This window comes from Lactuca serriola, chromosome 6 (assembly GCF_051521515.1).
Source record: "Lactuca serriola cultivar US96UC23 chromosome 6, Lser_US96UC23_V15, whole genome shotgun sequence".
NCBI lineage: Eukaryota > Viridiplantae > Streptophyta > Magnoliopsida > Asterales > Asteraceae > Lactuca > Lactuca serriola.
The window spans coordinates 64,280,689-64,301,634 of NC_136413.1; the positions used below are offsets into that span (position 1 = coordinate 64,280,689).

General features: G+C 29.5%; 2 protein-coding genes across 2 annotated transcripts; one reads left to right on the plus strand and one right to left on the minus strand.

Annotated features, from left to right (window-relative positions):
- The first annotated feature begins 6,043 nt into the window (after positions 1-6,043).
- LOC145059848 (uncharacterized) lies at positions 6,044-6,457 on the plus strand. The gene has a single exon (XM_079007621.1). The coding sequence runs from the start codon at positions 6,044-6,046 to the stop codon at positions 6,455-6,457; it is 414 nt and encodes a 137-aa protein (XP_078863747.1).
- Positions 6,458-15,736: 9,279 nt separating this feature from the next.
- Positions 15,737-18,457, minus strand: DRB2 (dsRNA-binding protein 2). Its single transcript, XM_079006684.1, has 3 exons — positions 17,823-18,457; positions 16,557-16,776; positions 15,737-16,448 (listed from the first exon to the last, which is right to left on the minus strand). The coding sequence occupies exons 1-3, from the start codon at positions 18,054-18,056 to the stop codon at positions 15,868-15,870; spliced, it is 1,035 nt and encodes a 344-aa protein (XP_078862810.1). The 5' UTR covers positions 18,057-18,457; the 3' UTR covers positions 15,737-15,867.
- Positions 18,458-20,946: the final 2,489 nt, after the last annotated feature.

Below are 20,946 nucleotides of genomic sequence, written 5' to 3' on the forward strand. Positions count from 1 at the left end.
TAAAAAATATATGTGAGTATGCTATTATTATAATTTATATATATGGGTAAAAAAGTAATTACGTTGTTGTTATGTGTAATAAGAAATTGTATTGTAATAAGAGTAATGTAGGCATTCATGGCATTGAAAGCGATAAGCAGGTTTGTAGCTTTCTAGGGTTAAATGCAAAAAGTGGCAATGTACTTTTGTTGATTAGTAATTCTTTTTATCATGTGTGTGTTTTGTATAGTTTTCAATAGGAAAACCAAAGAATAAGGAGAGTAACAAGTTTAGTAACCTGAGATTCTTTTTATCAAATCAAAAAGAAGCAAATAAATCAGGTTTTAATCCAACTAAAAGGCAACATATAGGTGAAGGTAAAAGTGTATCTATTAACCACAACAACAACAACAACAATGCTCATTAGTCTCAGACCCTCTTTCTTTCAGCTTCTAGAATAAAAAAACTCAGTGGAAGCAAATCAATAAGATATTTTTATTTTGTTTTTGTTTTTTTTAATATTATGTTTTCTGATCCTCACCCAAAAGTCCCAAGAGCCTTCTAATATTTAGTTATTATTTGTAAAAGGTGCATAAGGGATCTCACAAATCATATGACAACTTATCTAGCAAGAAAGACATCAAGACTATTTCTCAGCAGCCAGATGTTATTCTCGTTGTAAGAGAAAAAACTTAATCTTTCATTAAAATTCAAAAACTAATTAAACTAAATCATGGATTTTTTATAGGTGACTTGTTTATTGGAGAGACTTCAAGGAGCTTCAAGTGCTTCAGAACCACGTTCACAGAAGCTACTTTATGAGATGATATTTTCAGTAATGAAATCAATTCTTAAATTTATTGAGGTTTAAAAGGATGAGGTATTACCCTTATTATCATTTATTATTGAGTCTATATATTGTTTCCATATACTAATTTTATGATTTTTTTTTTCTAGTTTGCAATTGTGTATTTATTGCTTAAGCTTGTTGTTGACTAGGTAGAGGGGCAAATCATCTACTTAGAACCTCATGAGACTGCAATGGTTATTGACTTTTGTATGCATCTGCTTCAACTTTTATACATACATGTTCCTGTTCATTAAACATGTTCCTATTCATTAAACCAAAGTATTTATGGGGGCAGGTTACTTCAGTAAAAACTTGTAGTTGGTATTGACCATTGACTAGTGATTGACTTACTTTTTTCTATTTGATGCAGAGTCAACTGGTGGGGAAATTGTTAATTTTTCAAAGTAAAACAAAAGGTTGATTGAACGAGAGAAAAGAAAACACCAACACTCCATGGCTAATAAGAATAAAAAAATAAAGATATGAGGCAAAAAAAGGTAAAACAAACTCGTGTGTATGAATATGATTTGTATGGTAATTAAATTTATAGTGTATGTATGTTTTGGTTTGCATACAGTCTTTGTTTGGCAGCTTGGACAAACTTTGTAGCACCTGATCGTCCATGCCACTCTTGGTAAAAGAAATTTATAGTGTACTTCTTCCATTCATGTTAGTAATTTCTCATTATGATGTGTTGTTTCTTGTGCAATTTTATTTTTAGGAGGTATTTTACTTTATTAAATGTTTAAAGTTACAGGACATGAGTATGGGCACATCATGGAACATTTTAGGGCAGTTGTTGGTTTTCCTCTTGGTGATCCATCAATGAAGTGGCCAACATCATGTAATAACATTTTAGGGGAAGATGTAGGTATATGTTTTTTAATGAATAATGTAATCATATGTATGAATATGAAGTAAAGTTTGTTATTTGTATGACAATAAATTTTATGCAATGGATTGTATTTTTTGTATATGGTATTTTATTTTCTGTTATGAGACATTAAATGCAAATTTAATTTGAAAATTAGTAAATCTGTAAATAATATTTTTTTTAACATTTAAAATTATGATACGCAAAAATGTGTGTCATCTTCATTTACGGCATGACCTTTCTTGACAGGGGCTTCCTTGATACGCATTGTGTGTCATAAACACGCGCGTCGTAAGGTTAAGACACGCAAATGCGTGTCGTCTTCCTTTATGACAGGGCCTTCCTTTATACGCATTGCGTGTCATAACCGCGCGTCATAAATGCACGTCATCTCTCTTTATGACAGGGCCTTTCTTGACGCGCATTTGCGCGTCGTCTGAGCGTTTTACAACGCGCAATGAGCGTCGTAAAAGACTGTTTTTCTAGTTGTGTCAAGAGGCTTTTCATTTTTTTCATGAGGATATGAGAAATACATTCAAGTTTAACGATCCTTAGAAATTGTTAATTCTTAGTCAAAGGTAGAGAAAATACAAATAAGACGTTATACTAGGAGGAGGACAATCAAAAATAACAAAAAGGGGCTCCAGTGGATACGTAATTTCTTCTGATGCTCGTATCAAGCTAGATTTAAATGACAAGGACAAACTTGAGCTAGAAGAATTTGTCTAACAGATGGGTAGGGACAAAGCAAAACGGAAGGGGAAAAGGGCTTCTTCCAATGCATCGGATTTCAGCATGGATGCAGACGAAATGCGAAAAATGACGGTGACATTTGATTAATACAATCTGAATTTCGCTTAACGTTTGGCATTCAACAAAGAAAATTAAGCCGAAATAATGAAGGAGCATGCGGAAAAGCAAAATCTAGACGATAATAAGTTCTTGATGGAAAACCCCGATCATCTTTCGAGATCGCCCATCGAGCTAGTTTTGAAGAAAAATGGGATCATTATAAAAATATTTCTCATAGATCGTTTCGTTTTTTTAAATATAGATTGTGTTTTTTTTTAAATCTTGGTTGTTTTCTGGGTTTGTGTTTTAATCTTTGTTTTTTTATGTAATTTTTATTTGAAGTAATGAAATATTTTTATTTTAATTAATTTGTAAGTTTATTAATCATTTTTAATGTGTTATATTTATTTTTTGAATTATAAATATTATAAATCAATTATTTTTATTTAGAAAAAAAAAAATGAAAAGTCACAATTTTCTGTATTTTGGTGAGTGAAATGTGAGTGAGTAAAAAACTAATGTGACACTCAAAAAGTGAAAGATAAAAGATGGATATACCTATGACCTAACAAGTAATCAATGGGTAGTTTCATGACTTGGTATGTTTTGAAGTAGCGAAACCATACCTAATTCACTATAAAAATTAAATTATAATATAAATGGTCTCCATGTTATGCAAAGAGGTGTGATGTGGTTTAGTAGTATGGAAAAGGAAACAGTGCCCAACTACACTACACTGGGGGTGCGGTTCAACCGGTGTGGGGAAAGGGTGAGGGGAGGTTAACTCGCCCTTTTTCATTCCTCATGATATTAATTGTTTTTTTTTTCATTTTTTTAATATTTATTAAATTATATATACTAAAAAATTATAAAAATATATCAAAATTCTTGGTTTTTAATTCCATATATAATATTTATATAAAATATATTTTACAAAAAAAAAATAAAAGATAATGAAAGATGTCGATTTTCTAGCTTTTGATGAATGAAAGATGGATAAATAAAAAACTCATATGACATAGAAAAAGTAAGGGAAAGAATATAAGTATATGTTCCGGTCTTATAAAAAAAAACTAGTAATGTTGATCTAAGTTTATTATTATTATTATTATTACTATTATTATTATTATTTTTATTTTGTACAAGGCATTCCCTATGATTTTAATTTCTTCGAAAGTTTGGTTAAGTTTAACTTATGTTTATTATTTTAAATAAGATTTTTACATTTGGACCAAATCCGAAAATGTAATATACCACAATGGCCAATTTTGTAATTGCTAAATATTTATTAGGGTTATTGACATAAAACCCTCTAAATTTACATAAAATATTCGGTTATGTCCCAAGTACGTTTTTTAGTGCGTTAATGCCTTAAATGCCAGAAAAATTGTTCATTTTTGCCTCATGACCGGTTTTTACCTTCAATAGCCAGTTACCCTTGTTTAACTTTGACGAGTTGTTGACTTGGAGCTAAGTCAGCGTTGTTGATTTGCTTCCACATAAAAAAATAAACAGAGGATTTCGAGACGCCAGGTTTCGAACCTATGCCTCCCAAAACGTAAACAAATGGCTTACCAACATGATTTGGAGACCTTGGGTTTCGAAACTGGTAAGGCGTTAGGAATTTAAGGAGGAAACCCATGTTCGAATACTTTCAACTCCATTTCTTATTCCTAATTCCATGTTTTTTAGTTAAAGTATTCAACAGTTGACGTGACAACCACCTTAGCTCCACATCAGCAAGAATGGGCTCATTCAATGCCATTTAGCTTGGATAACCGGCTATTGAAGGTAAATGTCGACCATGGGGCACAAATGAAAATTTTTTCTGGTATTTGAGGCATTAACACAGCAAAAAATAGACTTTGGACATAACCGAACATTTTGTGTACATTTTTGGGGCTTTTATGTCAATAACTCTATTTATTACTAAACAACTTTCTAATTAAAGTATTTCCAAAAAATATCCATTTTCTTTTTCTTTTAAAAACTAATTAAAACTAGAAATACAACCATCTACTCTAATAAATGAAGATTTTTTTTTCATATGTCACACTCTCATTCAATTTGTCAAATATCATTTTGTGGTTATTTTGAATTAATTTTTTCCACACGTCATTTTATGAGTTTTCTTATTTATTATATTTCACATAATATTAATATAATAATTACAATAAATGTAGTAATAAATTGATATTAATTTCATTAATGGACTTATTTTCTAATTTCAAAATTATCAAATTAAAGCTCAATAGTTTTTTTTGTTTATTTATTCAAATTATTTGTTTAAATTTAAAAGATAAAAAAAAACATTTCAATTTTAATAATTCATTATTTTTTTATTTTCTTATAAATTTAAAATTCTCAAATATTTAGACCATTATATTTAACTTTTTTTTTTAAATTAACTCATATGATACATGGGTCTCACAACTAGTACTTTAATATTTTCACTTTCATGTTTCTTACTGTAACTTCATGTAAATATTCTCTTTTAATTCTAACATCTATGGTGTGTTTATTTCAAATTGTTTCTAAGGTTATTATAACTACATTAAATGTAGTGGCTTATATCTCATTCTATTAATGTATGCCTCTTATTTCCATCGTATCTTCCGGTAGTCAATTTATTTTCATTAGTTTTGTTGCTTATATTTGAAAACAATAATTGATCCATGGATATGGTAATAAAACGGTGTTATGGTTGACGTGGAGGAGCCTTAATGAAGTCATAACGAGATAAACACCACACCCCCCCCCCCCCCCCCGCCCATTCTCGTTGTATCACGTCGCGGTGCATCTCGTTGTCGTCTTGACCGGATGAAATGAACAAATTTCGACCATTTGAACCGTTTGACAAGGTCAAATTTAATAAAAAAAATTAATTCTTTTTTTACCTATAAATACCTACTATCTATTTACAACTTTTTCATACAATTCCTCTCTTTCTCTCTACAATTTCAATTATCTTAAAAAAAAAAACTATGGATCCTTCTGACTCATTCGATGATGATTGTGATGATATATTCTTCACTATGATGTACCATTGTTACACCAACGAGATGTTACAACCAGACCCAACCTCGTTACTAACAAGACGTGTGTTGTTAAATAAAAATCACAAGGAACGACACGAACGTCTATATCGTGATTACTTTGCGGATAATTGTGTATACAGGTAGAAGGACTTCAAAAGAAGATTTCGTTTGAGTAGGAATGTGTTCCTACGGATCGTCAACGCCTTGAAAAGACGGTATCATTTCTTTAATCTTAAATACAAATGTACTACATGTTTCTTTAATTTTAATACAAATGTAGTATATTTTTAAACCATGGTTAATATATGTTAGGGTATACATTTTTTCAACTAAGACATGATGCTAGAGGTAGGCGATGATTTACAACGTTGCAGAAATGTGATGCGACCATTCGTTTGATGGCTATGGAGGAGTCACTCGACACCATGGACGACTATATGAGAATGCCCGAAGGAACTACACAGGAAAGTTTGTATAGATTGTCAAAAGGTGTTGTTGAAACATTCGGAGATGTATAAACCTTCGTTGCATGATACGCAAGATCTTTATGCAGAACATGAACAAAGACATGGGTTTCCCATAATGATTGGAAGCATTGATTGCACGCACTGGAAATGGAAAAATTGCCTAGTATCATGGAAAGGGAAGTATGCAAGTGGTCATCATGGTTTGTCTTCGTTGGTTTTAGAGGTTGTTGCTTCTCAAGATTTATGTATTTGGCATGCATTTTTCTGGGGCGCGGGTTCCAACAACGATGTCAACGTTCTTGATCATTCGTCAATATTCGACAGTCTTTTGAATGGAAAGGCACCGGATGCTCCTTTCACAGTGAATAGAAACGAATACAAGTTTGAAAATTACCTTACAGATGGAATATATCCTCCGTATTCCACATTCGTGAAGGCATTCCAACACCCGGTTTGAAGAAATAGATAAATTATTCAAGAGAAGACAAGAAGGAGCACGTAAGGATGTGAAACGTACTTTTGGAGTGCTAAAGGCGAAGTGGCACATAGTTGTACGTGCGACACACCCATTGGACTTAAATTCTATGATATATCATGTATGCATGTATCATAATGCATAACATGGTAGTAGAGGATAAAAGATGAAATATTGCACACTATATCCCAACGGAGCCCAGACACGTTTAATTTCAACCAGGAACAACAAAATATTTGCATAGAGTCGTTGATATTCAGGACGCAAATAAACACAGACAAGCTCGAGAGGACTTGACGGATTATATCTTCGATGGTAACGATAACGAATAGCGTTGTTTAGGAAAATAAAATATGGTTTTTTTGTATTGTAATGTTTTTTTTTAATTTGGATGTTAATTTGTAATTTAAATGCCATGTTATTTTTATTTTTTAAACATTATATTTTATTTAGATATTATGTTTCATTTAAAATATATTTGTTTTAATAAAAAAAGAAATTCGGAAAAAAAATAAAAAAAGAATTTATAAAATGGAAAAAAGTCGGTGTTATAATATTCTCTTAACGTGGTGACAATATCCCCACTTTGTGTCACCATTGGTGATGTGTCATATGAGGTGGCACCAAAATGATGTTATAATTAGCCGTACACAATGTTCTAAGCAACAAAACAAATAAAAACATATTGATCATTAAAATAAGGTGATAATTTGTACACAATATTTTTTAGTCATACACAACAATTTATGTTTTAGATGATTGTACTATACAACTGTATAAAACATAATTTGTTATGTATGATTAAAAAATGTTACGTACGGCTTATCACCTATTAAATTACCGTGAAAATAGAGGTATAGAAATTTAAAATGATATATAAGTGACTCTATTTAATGCAATCATACTATATTATAAATGAAACATTTTCTCTTTCACCACATTCATTTGAAACTCTCATGCATTTTTCCTTTCACCACATTCATTTGAAACTCCCATGACTTTTCAATTTCTTTCTAATAATAATTATAATTTGGTTAATAAGATTAAATAAATATCAAACCTAAAGTGCAATCATATATAAACTAATTTTCAATATTAAAATAATATCTTTACTTCTACTTATAAAGTTATGTTTTTTTTAACTTTTTACATATTATACTTAATTTATTAGTTTTAATATATTGTTGAATGTAAACCATTATCATTTTAAAGCTACAACATTTGAACAATTTGTATGGAATATTTAAATTATAAACTTAAATATAACATTATGGGACCAACTTATATATAAATTTTAGTTTAACTTAAACAACTCAAATAATATTTTGTAAATAGTTAAAAGTGATGAATTGTAGTGTGTTTTTAATAATGATTATAATTTGGTTAATAAGGTTAAATAAATATCAAACCTAAAGTGTAATCATAAATAAACTAAATTGTAATATTAAAATAATATATTTACTTCTACTTATAATGTTATGTTTTTAACTTTTAACATATTATACTTAATTTATTAGATTTAATATATTGTTGTATGTAAACCATTATCAATTTAAAGCTATAACATTGGAACAGTTTGGACAAAATGCTTAAACTGTTAATTTAAATATAACATTATATTGTCAACTTAAATATAAATTCCATTTCCACTTAAAAACTCCAATGAATATTTTGTGAATAGTTAAAAGTGATAAATTATCGTGCTAAATGAATACTTAATTTATTATTTTTAATATATTGTTGGATGTAAACCATTATCATTTTAAAGATACAATTTTTGAACAATTTATATAAAATACTTAAATTATTAATTTGAATATAACATTACAGTGTCAACTTAAATATAAATTTTAGTTTAACTTAAACAACCCAAAGAATATTTTGTAAATAGTTAAAACTGATTAATTATAGTGTTTTTCTAATAATGATTATAAGTAGATTAATAAGGTTAAATAAACTAAAATATAATCATAAATATACTAAATTTCAATTTTAAAATAATATATTTACTTCTACTTATAAAAGTTATATCTTTAACTTTTAACATGTTATACTTAATTTATTAGATTTAATATGTTGTTGTATGTAAATCATTATCAGTTTAAAGCTACAACTTTTGAACGGTTTGGATAAAATAATAAAAAAGTGATAAATGTAAAAACTAAATATAAATTTCGGTTCCACTTAAAAAACAAAGAATATTTTGTAAATAGTTAAAAGTGATAAATACAAAAACTAAATTGTAATATCAATTTAACTAAAAATGTTTCCTAAATATATTTTTATAATCGTTAAAAGTTTTCAAATAAGTAGCTTAAAATAACTTACAATAACAATAGTTAAAAATAACTATATATGAAAGATTATATTGTTACCTTTAAAATCAAAAAACAATTTTTGATGTTTTAAATAATTATAATGATAAAATTTAAAACATGAAGCAAATAAATTTTTAAAAATTAATTAATAATAACAACTATAAATAACATTAAATCATATAATATATATAATTTTATTCATGTGTAACTCGCGGGTAGAAGTCATTCAAACGATTGAGATTATATAATTATAATAGATGTATATATTATCATATAATTCAAAATAATCAATACATTATATCAATTTAGTATAAAATTATTATATCAAATTTAACAACAACGTTATTGCTATATTAAAAAAACATATATTTGTAAAAACTTCAACTATATAGATGTTTATGCGGAACACACGGACATTCGTCTAATTACAATAAACTTAGAAGCAATTTGAAATGAATACATCATGTACATGGGTGTTGGAATTAAAAGAGAGTACTTAGATCAATAAACATGAAAGTGGGAAATGTGAAAGTACCATTGTATTTCTATTTTTAATTAGTTTTTAATCGAAAAATAAAATGGATATTTAAGAGTAAATTATGGAAATCGTCCTTATGGTTTGCTAAAAGCTGCACGTTTGGTCTCTAACTTTTTTTTTTTTGCAATCGGATCGTCCATCTGGTTTTTGTTGTGTTTTTCGTCCCTTACGTACATAAAGTTAGGGACCAAACGTGCAATTTTAACCAAACCATAGGGACGAAAAACGCAACAAAATCAAACCACAGGGACGATCCGAATGCAAAAAAAACGTTAGAGACCAAACATGCAATTTTTACCAAACCATAGGGACGATTTCAGTAATTTACTCTTTTTTTAAATATAGTTTATAAAAAAAAGTAGTTTAGCAATAAATACTTACTAATTACTACTTTGTCCCCCATGGTATATTTACACTTTCGTATATGGTCCAAAGATAATTAGTAATTCAAAACACATAAACATAAAATATAGTTAAAATTTAACGACAGTGAGACCAACTCCAAAAGAAATTAAAATCATGGGGACGAGCCTTCTAACAAATAAAAGCTTAGGTCAAAATTGCTAGTTTTATTATACTATAGGGACCCTTTATGTAATTTCCTCTTTTTCTTTTTTTGTGATTTACACTTGGTTCCACCTCTTCAATAGAAACCCAAGTCATAACTCATGAAGTCACCTATTGATTACCAGTTAATTATCTACAAACCGCGAAAATGGCTCAAATACACTAAGGGGGTGTTTGGGATATCTTTTTGAGAGGCAAAAGAACTTTTGGGAAAAGATACAGGACAAAAGATGTTTGGGAAAAGCTTCTTGAAAGCTTCTTTTGGATTTTTTAAAGAGGAAAAACTGACTTTTTGGAAAAGTCAGGGAAACGTGACTTTTTGGAACTTTTGCCAAAAGTTCTTTTGCCTTTGAAAAGATACCCCAAACACCCTCTAAAAAGAATTCTTGAATGGTTTAATTGACCACCCCCACCCCCCCCCCCCCCCCCCCAAAAAAAAAAAAAACTATTTCAATACAATGGTCAAACTACAATTAATGGTTTTTATACCAATTTCCCAATAAAAATTGAGTTGCTCCTCACCAAGTGTGGTGAAAATTTTGGAGTTTATCATTCAAACCTAGAAAAACAACTTCTAGATAGCAAGCTTTATCATAGCAAATACCATAATGCATTGCAAGATTATTAGGTATGATCTATGACATCTAAAAAAAAACATGTGTAGAGCAATGCTTCAAGAAATATCAATGCAATACAACGATTTTCGACCACATACCCATACGACGAATGTTTATGCATTTGATTATTTTCTCTTTCAACAAATTTTGTTTTTACACATTTGTAATATTACAAATCCAAAATTTTAGGTGTCAACATAGTGATCATATATAAGATAAATGTCATTGTGGAAAATAGAAAAAGGTGACGTAAACATGAAGGAATGAGGTTGGATATGATTTATTTCCGTATGAGCGATCTCTCAAGGCTCAATCATGCTACACTTGTGGTTAATGTTCTTGTTTGGCTTGATGTGTGTTATGCATTAAATTAGAATTCGAGATGTCATTTCGAAAATCCGTAAAAGGATTTACATGCACATGTGTGGTCGTACCCTATGGTAAAACATTTGTACATTAGTCACATCAATTTATGAATAGTACTTAGGGATGAAGACTTTTCAATGTGATTCATGGGTCTTGTTCCATCCAAATTTGTCCATGTTTACTGTGGATATGGTTGCAAACATGTATACATAGATAACGGAATTCAAATAATATTGCATGATGTACAAATCGTAATAGTAATCTTGTTTGTTGTGTATGGAAAGATGAATGGACTTTTCCATGAAAAGAGGCATGACAAAAGGCTTTGTTTAGCTTTTATGTTGGTATGTGTTAAAAATTGTAGTTCAAGTAATCATGTCATAAGTAGCGAATCCTGATCAAATTCCTTCATCTTCGGTGTCTCGGTGAAAAGGGTACAATAATTCAAATGACAATTTTATCACCAAATTTGTTTTAAACATAATATTTTATTACACCAACTAGTTTGAAAAAGATTTAAAGCTTTTGACATAATTTGTCAACCTTAAAGTAAAAGTTAAAAATTATTAGGGAGCATATCAAGGTTTTAGAAGCTTTGTTTTTTTTTAATAATCAAAGTGTCGGCGAACTAATTTTTTTTCTTTCCAATTGGATTCACCGTTTGCTCTTATTTTTATTGTGTATGTTATTAGAGCATCTATAATCAGAGTTTAATAGAAGAATTGAATGAGGTGTAATGTCTACTTGTCATTTAATGGATACAACTCATTCGTTGTAAAATATTACAGTGGCATTCAATGAATTTGGAGTTCGGTGGTCATTAAACTCTTCAATGGAGAAAAGGAAAGTCATTAAATCTTTAAATAATTTTTTTTTTAATATGTTCCATTAAACTTGTAAAGTTTAATGCATTGTGGGATAAAAATGAATAGAATTGTGAATGATGATGTGGCACTTCATTGACCTCTATAGAGTTCAATGTATTGTGGATGTCCTTAATCTTATTGATAAACCGGAAACTTTGCATAAATACGGTTAACAAAATAACTACTATTTTCATAAAATATAAAAATGAGTTGCGTTGGCGCATGTTCGTAAAAAAAATCCTAATACATTTTGAAATTGCAAACTCCATTAAGCATCGAACTTATTTTTATGATAAAAATAAATTTGAAATTTCGAAGTTAATTCTTAGTTTTGGACTATTTATTTGTTTTGTTTCTATAGTTCCAGTAGAAATATGTTCCAAATTCCCTTCAATGTCGTGGAAGGTAATGTATATGCTTTGAAAATCATATTGTCCATGTATAAGTTGTTATCAAAACAAGAGTTGCCATTAGTAAAAAAAAATGTCGTAGGGACATAAGAAGCTCGGAAATATCAACCTCATGTGAAAGTCATCTTCACGATGGAGTGGTTCAAAATAGCCTTGTAAGTTATTTAAAATATGATAATTTTCATGAGTTATTTAAAATATTTTAAAATTTGCTTCGTATCAGTTAAGGGGTGCCCATGTTAATTAAATAATATATTTGCAAATAGCACACACCGCGTTACATATACCCAACATATATTAATTAATTTAATCAACTGGAAACTTATTTAACAACAAAATCAAGTTACGAACAATGAATATATTTACTAAATACCTACAACTTTGTCCAAAATTTAGGAATGAATATCTACCTCTCTGGTGAAAGGTCGATAACTACTTGCGTGCAAGATAAAACGAAGAAGTAGATAAACATTGTGGATGTTTGTAACAAATAAGCTTTGTTATCAACATCTTCTGATCTAAACAATGGCCAACGACTCAACATTCGGTCACAACAAAGACCTTTCACCAAAGAATTTATCATCTAGCGGTATCAGAAATTGATGGATCAATGTCCCTCAACCCAAGTCCGTTAGGACTAAAGGTATAGATTTATTGATAAAGTGATAGTTGTGTATGTAAGCCTTTCAGTAAAGAAAAAAGGTATATCGTCCATTCGTTTAGAACTTATTTCTGATTTCTTATGAGTTTTGATCTCGATTATATATATATATATATATATATATATATATATATATATATATATATATATATATATATATAGAGAGAGAGAGAGAGAGAGAGAGGTGAGTTCAATTGAGAAAATAAAAAAGAGTTGAGAATGGGGGAATCATTCTAGCCACTCATTTAATCTAAGCATAAAAGACACTGTGGCAAACTTGTAAATATAATAATAAACTTCAATATCAAATACGTACTGTATAGAAATAGATAACAATTCAAACACATTTCTAATTGATCGTTTATCATCCACATTTCTCCTCCAACCTTCAACAATCATCCAGATTTATTCAATTAAACCATCATCCAATGTTAATCAATCATCAATCTTCGTCAATAACATGTTTATCAACATGATTCAACAGTTAACAACAAAAATTCGTTTTTGGTTCTTTTAATGCAACCTTCAATTGTGCTTGAATACGATCAGATCTTCAACATCTACGATAAATTATACTCCCAACGTTATTAGATCAACATCATCGATAATCAACAAAAAATCCACTTCAGATCATTCGTTCAACATTGATTATCAAATAAAACTTTAAAATTGAGGTTAGAAAAAGATCAAATCTTTTTTTTTAAAATTCCATATAATTCTCTATCAATCTACTCTTTTGTAAGATTTAAATAGTCAAAATATCATGTTTTTAACATTTTTAAAAAAAGTTAAATTGTATGCACTTCAACTGTTTGATGAAATGCATAAACTAAATTATCACGTTATATTCATATATGAATATGTTTTCTCAGTATATGATTATTAAAACAAAAAATCAAATATGCAGGTTTGTATGTTATTCATATGTGAATAACATATAAAAATTATATATATTTATGAAAATACCTTGTAATATTCATATGTGAATATACTGTGTAATATTCATATGTGAATATATTGTGCAATATTCATAAGTGAATATATCATATAATATTCACAAATGAATATACTATGTAATATTCACATGTGATATATCATGTAATACTATGTAATATTCAGATATGAAAATATTATCTAATATTTATAACTGAATATACTATCTAATATTCACAGGTGAATATATTATGTAATATTCACAAGTGAATGCATCGTCTAATATTTAAATATGAATATACTATGTTTATTATATGTTATATTCATATATGAATGATACTTAAATTGTAAAAAAAAATTAATCATAATTTTTATTCATAACTGAATAACAAATGTACTGTAGTAAAAATCTGATTCATTTTTATTCACTTATGAATAACGATAGCTGAAAATATAAAAAAATAAATTTTTTATTTTATCTTAAAACTATATCAATATGGATGTCTATTTGTAGAGAATAAAAAATCATGAATTTTGGTATATTTAAAATCATTTTTCGATAAAAATAGTTTCTTAAAAAATAAAAAAAACGAAAAAACTATGTTTTTGTATATATTAAGGTAATGATTAGCATAGTTTAAGGAAACATTTTTTGTTGGAAAACGCATGTCTATTCTTTTCCCATTTATGCTGGTAGGACGGAGGCTTTTGCGGCAAAAATAAATGAGTGAATGAGAATGATTCCCCCATTCTCAACCTTTTTTTTCTCTCAATTGAACCATCCTCTATATATATATATATATATATATATATATATATATATATATATATATATATATATATATATATATATATATATATATATATATATATATAACATAAAATTTACATTCTTCAAGTTTGCAATATGTTCTTCATTTTAGCTTCAAACATGTTAGTTAATTTTGTTAATTTTGAGTTGTGAACTAGATATTTATTTTCTATAATTTCATGTTGTCTCAAAATAGGTCATATAAGCTTCTTAATGACTTATATCACAATTTAATTTAGAAAAATATATTATGCATATGTTTCGCAGTCAGCGTTTAGGAGATTTTAACAAAAAAAATTCAATTTAAACAAAAAGTTTCGTTTGAAAGTAAAAACGTTTAATTGTTAGTTTAAATAAAATGATCTAAACCTAAAAGTTACTTCGTGTAGCGTTTAACAAAAAAACTATTAAGCTTTTTAATCAATTTTCAGAATTGTCCTTAAAAATATATTTATATATTTACCTTTTTTAAACAATTGTCCTTCTATTTAATTTTACAAATTTTAAAAACTTTCGCTACAATTGTCAACCACATTATTTATGTTAGTTTTGAACATGTTTTTTCTTACAAGTTTTGAACCAAAAATTATATTTTCAAAAGCATGATTCTTTCATTGTGTCGATCGTTTAAATAAAAAAGTCTTCATTTTTTTTCTAAGTTTCGTTTGTTTCATATTAAAAGATTTACGTAACAATGCGAAAAGTAGCTACGTAAATTTTCGAAGTTGTTCTTGGTTTGTGAAAATCCTACAAATATTTGTTGTAAGGGCCATAATAATCGAGTTCGAAGATCGGAAATTGATAATATTCAAATTCTGTGATTGATTATTTCGTATTTTTTGAAAATGATTGTCATTCATTTAATTATGTTGATGGAAAGTGATTATTTTTTGATTATCCCATTTTTGTAGTGAGGATCTGCTAAATCCTCCCAACAACCACCCTATCCCTACCCCATTCTCCTATTTTGGGTTTTGATTAAGCACATTTGATTTTGTTTGCATGAAGTGGGACCAAATCGGTTCAACTATTAGTATTTGACAACCAAAATATGTGTTTTGGATGCAAAAAACAAATTGATTTCAATTCCTAAGAGCTCTAGTACTATTTGCAATTAAGTTAATCTTATGAATGATTTGAGCTATTTCGTATATAGATCAGATAACAATAATCATAATAGGGAAATTAAGCTACACTTACATTACCAAAATTTGATACACCATTTTTACTTTAATTTCAAACCAAATATAAAAAAAAAACATAAACCATTTAACAACATTCAACATACAATCATCCATAACCCTCTCATAATTTAAGATTTTCTAGACACTTAACCGCTTCAGACTCATTTACCTTCAACCCCTCCTCTTTCTTAACCAGAGTAGGCGGAGGAGGAGCAGAAAAAACCGGCACCGTCTGTCTCACACAGATAGGCGGTGCCACCTTCACCGGTCTACTCTGCACCACCTGCCGAACAGGCGGTGCAGAGAAAACCGGCACCACGGTTCTCATAGTTACCGGCGGTGCAAGCGGCCTGTAGTACCGCATCGGAACATAAGCCGGGCAGGTCGGGCGGTTTTGGTTTTGATGTGGTGATGGTAACGATGACGATGATGATGGAGATGATGATGATGATGATGGTTCATGTTTTTGGTACAAGAATGGAAGTATTTTTGACGACGTTAACGGCGCTCGTTGTGGGCTAGGTGGTCGAGGTGAAGGTGTAGTGAATTTTTTATCAAAAGGTATTGGGTGGTGGTCAACGTAGTTGACTTTTCCAATTTTTTGTTTTAATTTGTAATTCATAAGTGCTCTCGCGATTCTGATTTGTTCCTGTTCATCGTTATTCTCCGGTTCAGTCGATGAACTCGCATCTTGTTTTGCCACTAAAAAGTAAAACAAAAAAAGCGTTAAATAATAAAATTAATAATTTATTTTTTTTAATTAGTTGAAGAAGGCAAAGTCAAAATTAAATTGGTTTGACTTTAACTCACAGTGTTTGAGAGATGACCATGCTGACATGGCAGCGTTTTTTTCCGCTTGTTTTTTGTTTTTTGCGGGTTCACCGGTGAATGTAATTCCGGCGAGTTCGACTATTCCGGTGAACACAGGTAGGTGTCCTAAACCGGACCGGTAAGTTGTGTAACGTGGCAATGGTGCACCGACTCTTTGTGAAATTTCTTGTAATAGATTCTTGTAAACCCCAGTTTCATCCTACAATTTAATTTTCATTTTAAATTTTAATTAAATAATATATTAATGATAATAATAAATACTATGACCCTAACTGGGCACATGCAATGCTGCAACAAAGCATTTATAAGCATAGTTAATTTTGGCAGACAAAGGCTATAACTAGTTAACTACTAATATGTGCTATCAATAACTTTCCCATGTGCCATTTTTTTCTTTTATTTTTTTTAATATATAAGTTTGAAATTTCATTTATGAATTATGAATTATGAATTAGGAATTAGGAAATTAGGAAGTAGGAAGTAGGAAGGAGGAAGACCACCCATTTATAATTCAAATTTCTTACATTCACATCCAAATGGTCAATAATTCAAAGTGTTCATACCTATTTATCATAATAAAAAGTAATACTCCATTCAGTCATCTTTTTGTTACTATATATTTTTTCTATATTTCTCCAAGATTGGCACGTGTCACGTTGTTGTAAATCACAACGTTTTTTACCATTTTCATATGAACACAAATATATATCATTTAAACATGGAAAAGGTAAAACATTGGGTATAAATTTGTTTTTTTTTTTTTTTATGATTGATGAAATATAGCATGTTAGCATGTAGATTAAAATCTTAAAATAAGGATTAACAATTGAATAAGTAAACTATTAAACCTACCAGAGTTGTATTTTCACACAACTGAATTGACTAGCTATTTACTAGTAAAAGTCTATAACTAATCGATTAAATGCTTCATGTTCATGCATCAATCACTTGTACGTTGACCAAAATTGGTACAAGTACTTATGGTGACCAAAATACCCTCACCGGAGAAGCTAAATAACTAAAATTGCCACACCCGGGGGACAAAGCGAGTGTATCATGATTCATGATGCATTGTTAGCTAGTACAGTACAACTCTAAATGCAATCAGACCTAATCGTTCTTCAAAAACTCGAAAGGGACACCGGAAAGGGGTATTTTGGTAAATAATCGACTCAAACGTTGCTTTTCCGACGAGATGAGTAAAGTAATTTTCCGGTGAAAAGTAGTAAGGAGAAAGGAACTTACGAGGATTCTAGCGGCGAGGGAGTGGGAGGAGAGGGAGGAGAGAGCGACCTCGGCGGCGGCGTGCTCAGCCTGACGGAGAGTGGAGAAATAGTTAGGGCTTTCAAAGGAGTCGCCGTTGAAGTTAACGACGGCCTTGAACCTCGGCGCGTGGTCAGGTCCTTCCCTGATGCACGTATAAGATGGGAGGTTGAAGCAGCTTCTCTGCGCTAGCTCTTGCAGCTGATTCTTATACATCTCCACCAATTACTAACCGGAAACCTCTCTGTATATGTAAACTCCGATGTGTTGGTGAAACAATTAACGGAGGCGACGCCACCGGAGATGGATGAGCGGCGGAGAAATGGGTGAGGTATGAGGGAAGAGGGAAGAGGGGGCTGTTTTTTTGGGGATGGAAGTATGTAAAGACCGGTGTGGGTGTGGCGTAAATTGTTTAATGGACGATATAGTGAAATACGCATTAAGCCTTTTTCTCCCCCTTCCTTTGCATGGATGTGATTTTGATTGATTATTTAAAAATTAAAACAAATCTTTTTTTTTAATTATCAAACTATTACTTTTTACAAAATTATGTAAAACAACATTATCTTACAAATTTTATAATTACAGAAATTAAATATTATATTTTAAAAAGTTCATAACTTTACTTTTTGTCTTTTTATATTATAAATAATATTTTCAGAATGTAACAAAGGATTTAAGTTTTTATTTTTATTGCTCATGACATTAACCCTGATTTTAAAAATAATATAAAATACATGTTTTAAGGTAACTTTTAATTATGATGTCTAAAATTATGTAATCTAATTTTGGGTGTGTTAAAAAGGCAATAATTTTGTGATTAAAAGATGTGAAATTGTGTAAGATTTGAGTGGGGTAATCATGAAATGAAGCACCACTACATAAAGAGGCTAATCTTTTTTGTTTTCTTTGCATATTGGTGTTATTTGAAGGGAGATATGGGTGGGGCCCACTAGGCATTACTTCATTGGATGCCTTCCAACTCCCAATGCTTTTTTCCTTCCTTTTAAACTCCAGCTATTGTGTCCATATTACCAGCATACTTCCATTCCATCTGCCAAAAATATTAAAGCAGTCTATATATAAATCGAAACAACTTTATCTTTTCTTAGATTTGTTATAAAATATTTATAAAGAAAAAGAAATAAAATAGTCAACAATAACGTTATGTAACGTTTTTAATACAACATGTATTTTGAATATATAGATATGATGGTCATCAAAGTAACATAAAGCCGTTGACTTAACAAATTCGACCAACCCACTAAATTTTAACATTCTTTCACCCTATATAAACATAAACCTTAAAATGTATATCTTATAATACAAAATAAATTGCAAAACTAATCCCAAAAAAAAAAAGTTTCAATTCATTTTTTTCATTCGCATCAGTTCAAAATTGAAACTTACATACATATTTATGATATCCAGAAAAATACAATTTGAGTACTTTTCTTTAGACGTCAGTTAATTCGAAGGACAAAATCTGAACTTTTTGGGATACCACAGGGACTAAATATGCATGAAAGTTACAAATTTAAACTAAAATGGAATATATAGATATAATGGTTATCTTATTTTCATAGCTTTTATATGTAAGTGTCACCTTCGAAATTTTTAGCGTGTTTTATTTTTATAATATGTTCGAGAAAAGTGATGGAAGCAAATTGAGGTAATAACAACTGTTTTCTTGTTGACTTTGACCGAATACCAAATGTTTGATCCAACTCTAAGCATCAATCACTTTCTTGTGGACTTTTAAGCACAACTTTGCTTCTAAATATCGATTCATACTACTTTCACGAAATACTATGTAGTCTTCACATCGTAAAATGCCACGATATACCAAATTTGCTGTATGACATATAGGCTGATGTATTTTTTTTTTTAACGTTTCAAGTGTTCCATAAGGAATTTAACAAAAAAAAAATATATTATTGTTTGTATCAAGATCATCATCAATGGGCTGATTTTCATGTTACATAAAAACAAATGTATGTGAAAAATCCAAAAAAGAAAAAGAAAAGGCATGTGGTTTATATATCGTAACTTTGGAAGTGGGCTCTGTTTTGGATTTTTCCAAGTACGAACTTGTTTTGAAATGAGAATTTTAGTGAAGTAATTTATTTACTCAGAGACTTAAATATTCACTGAGCCTTGTCTGTAAATACATGTAGATCAAAAGCTGCAAAAAGTCGATATGTCTGTGCAAACAGTAAAACTGACAAAGAGGCAGAAGCACTGTAATTTTATCAGATAAATCCACTGAGACTAAGAAATAATATGAGAGTCGTTTATAAAAGATTTTATTTAAAAAAAAAAAAAAAAAAAAAAAAAAAAAAAAAAAAAAGTGATAATAATGATTCTGTTTTAGCTTTTACATGTTTTTAGTGCAATGCAGTCCACGGTGTAATTTTATTTTCCCCCACTTTAAATTTAATCACGTTTTTCAGAAAGGGTAAAAAGAGTACATACATGGAATTAAGGTAGGTGTTGTGTTGGGGGCATTTTGGGTATTTCTTGTTACGTGCTATGCTATTTAGTAGTGGGATTGAATAAGGCATGGCATGCTTTTGATATTTGCTTGAGATATTTTATCCACTTGAAGAGCTATTGGTTGTAAGGCTTAGTGCATTTTGAGTTGTTTTCTTCTACAATTTAATATAAAGGTGTTTGATTTACTGTTTGATTGCTCTTTTTCATTAAGTTTGATCATTTTCAAATTTCAAACCATGGAATTGGAGTTATTTACAAAGATGCTCTTGATGTTGAAGTTTTAGAGATTAGTGTAAGAGGATTTTACATAATGTTTCTTTGTTACTTTAGGTCAAAACTCAACCAATCTCTAACTACCGTTTTGACGTAATTAATTTTAATTATGCAGTTGGTTTCTATTTTTATAAAATTCATAACTCTTTTCTTTGGAGTCAGATTTTTACGAAACTTATAACGTTGAGATCACGTTAACGAGTACTATCAAAGTACGTTAACCAGCTTAGAAAACGTTATAACTTTTCAGACGCTAATTTTTGAGCCTAATGGACATTTTTAACAAATAAATGTAATGGCACATTTGATTCTTATTACTACTTTTTGCGAAGTTTGA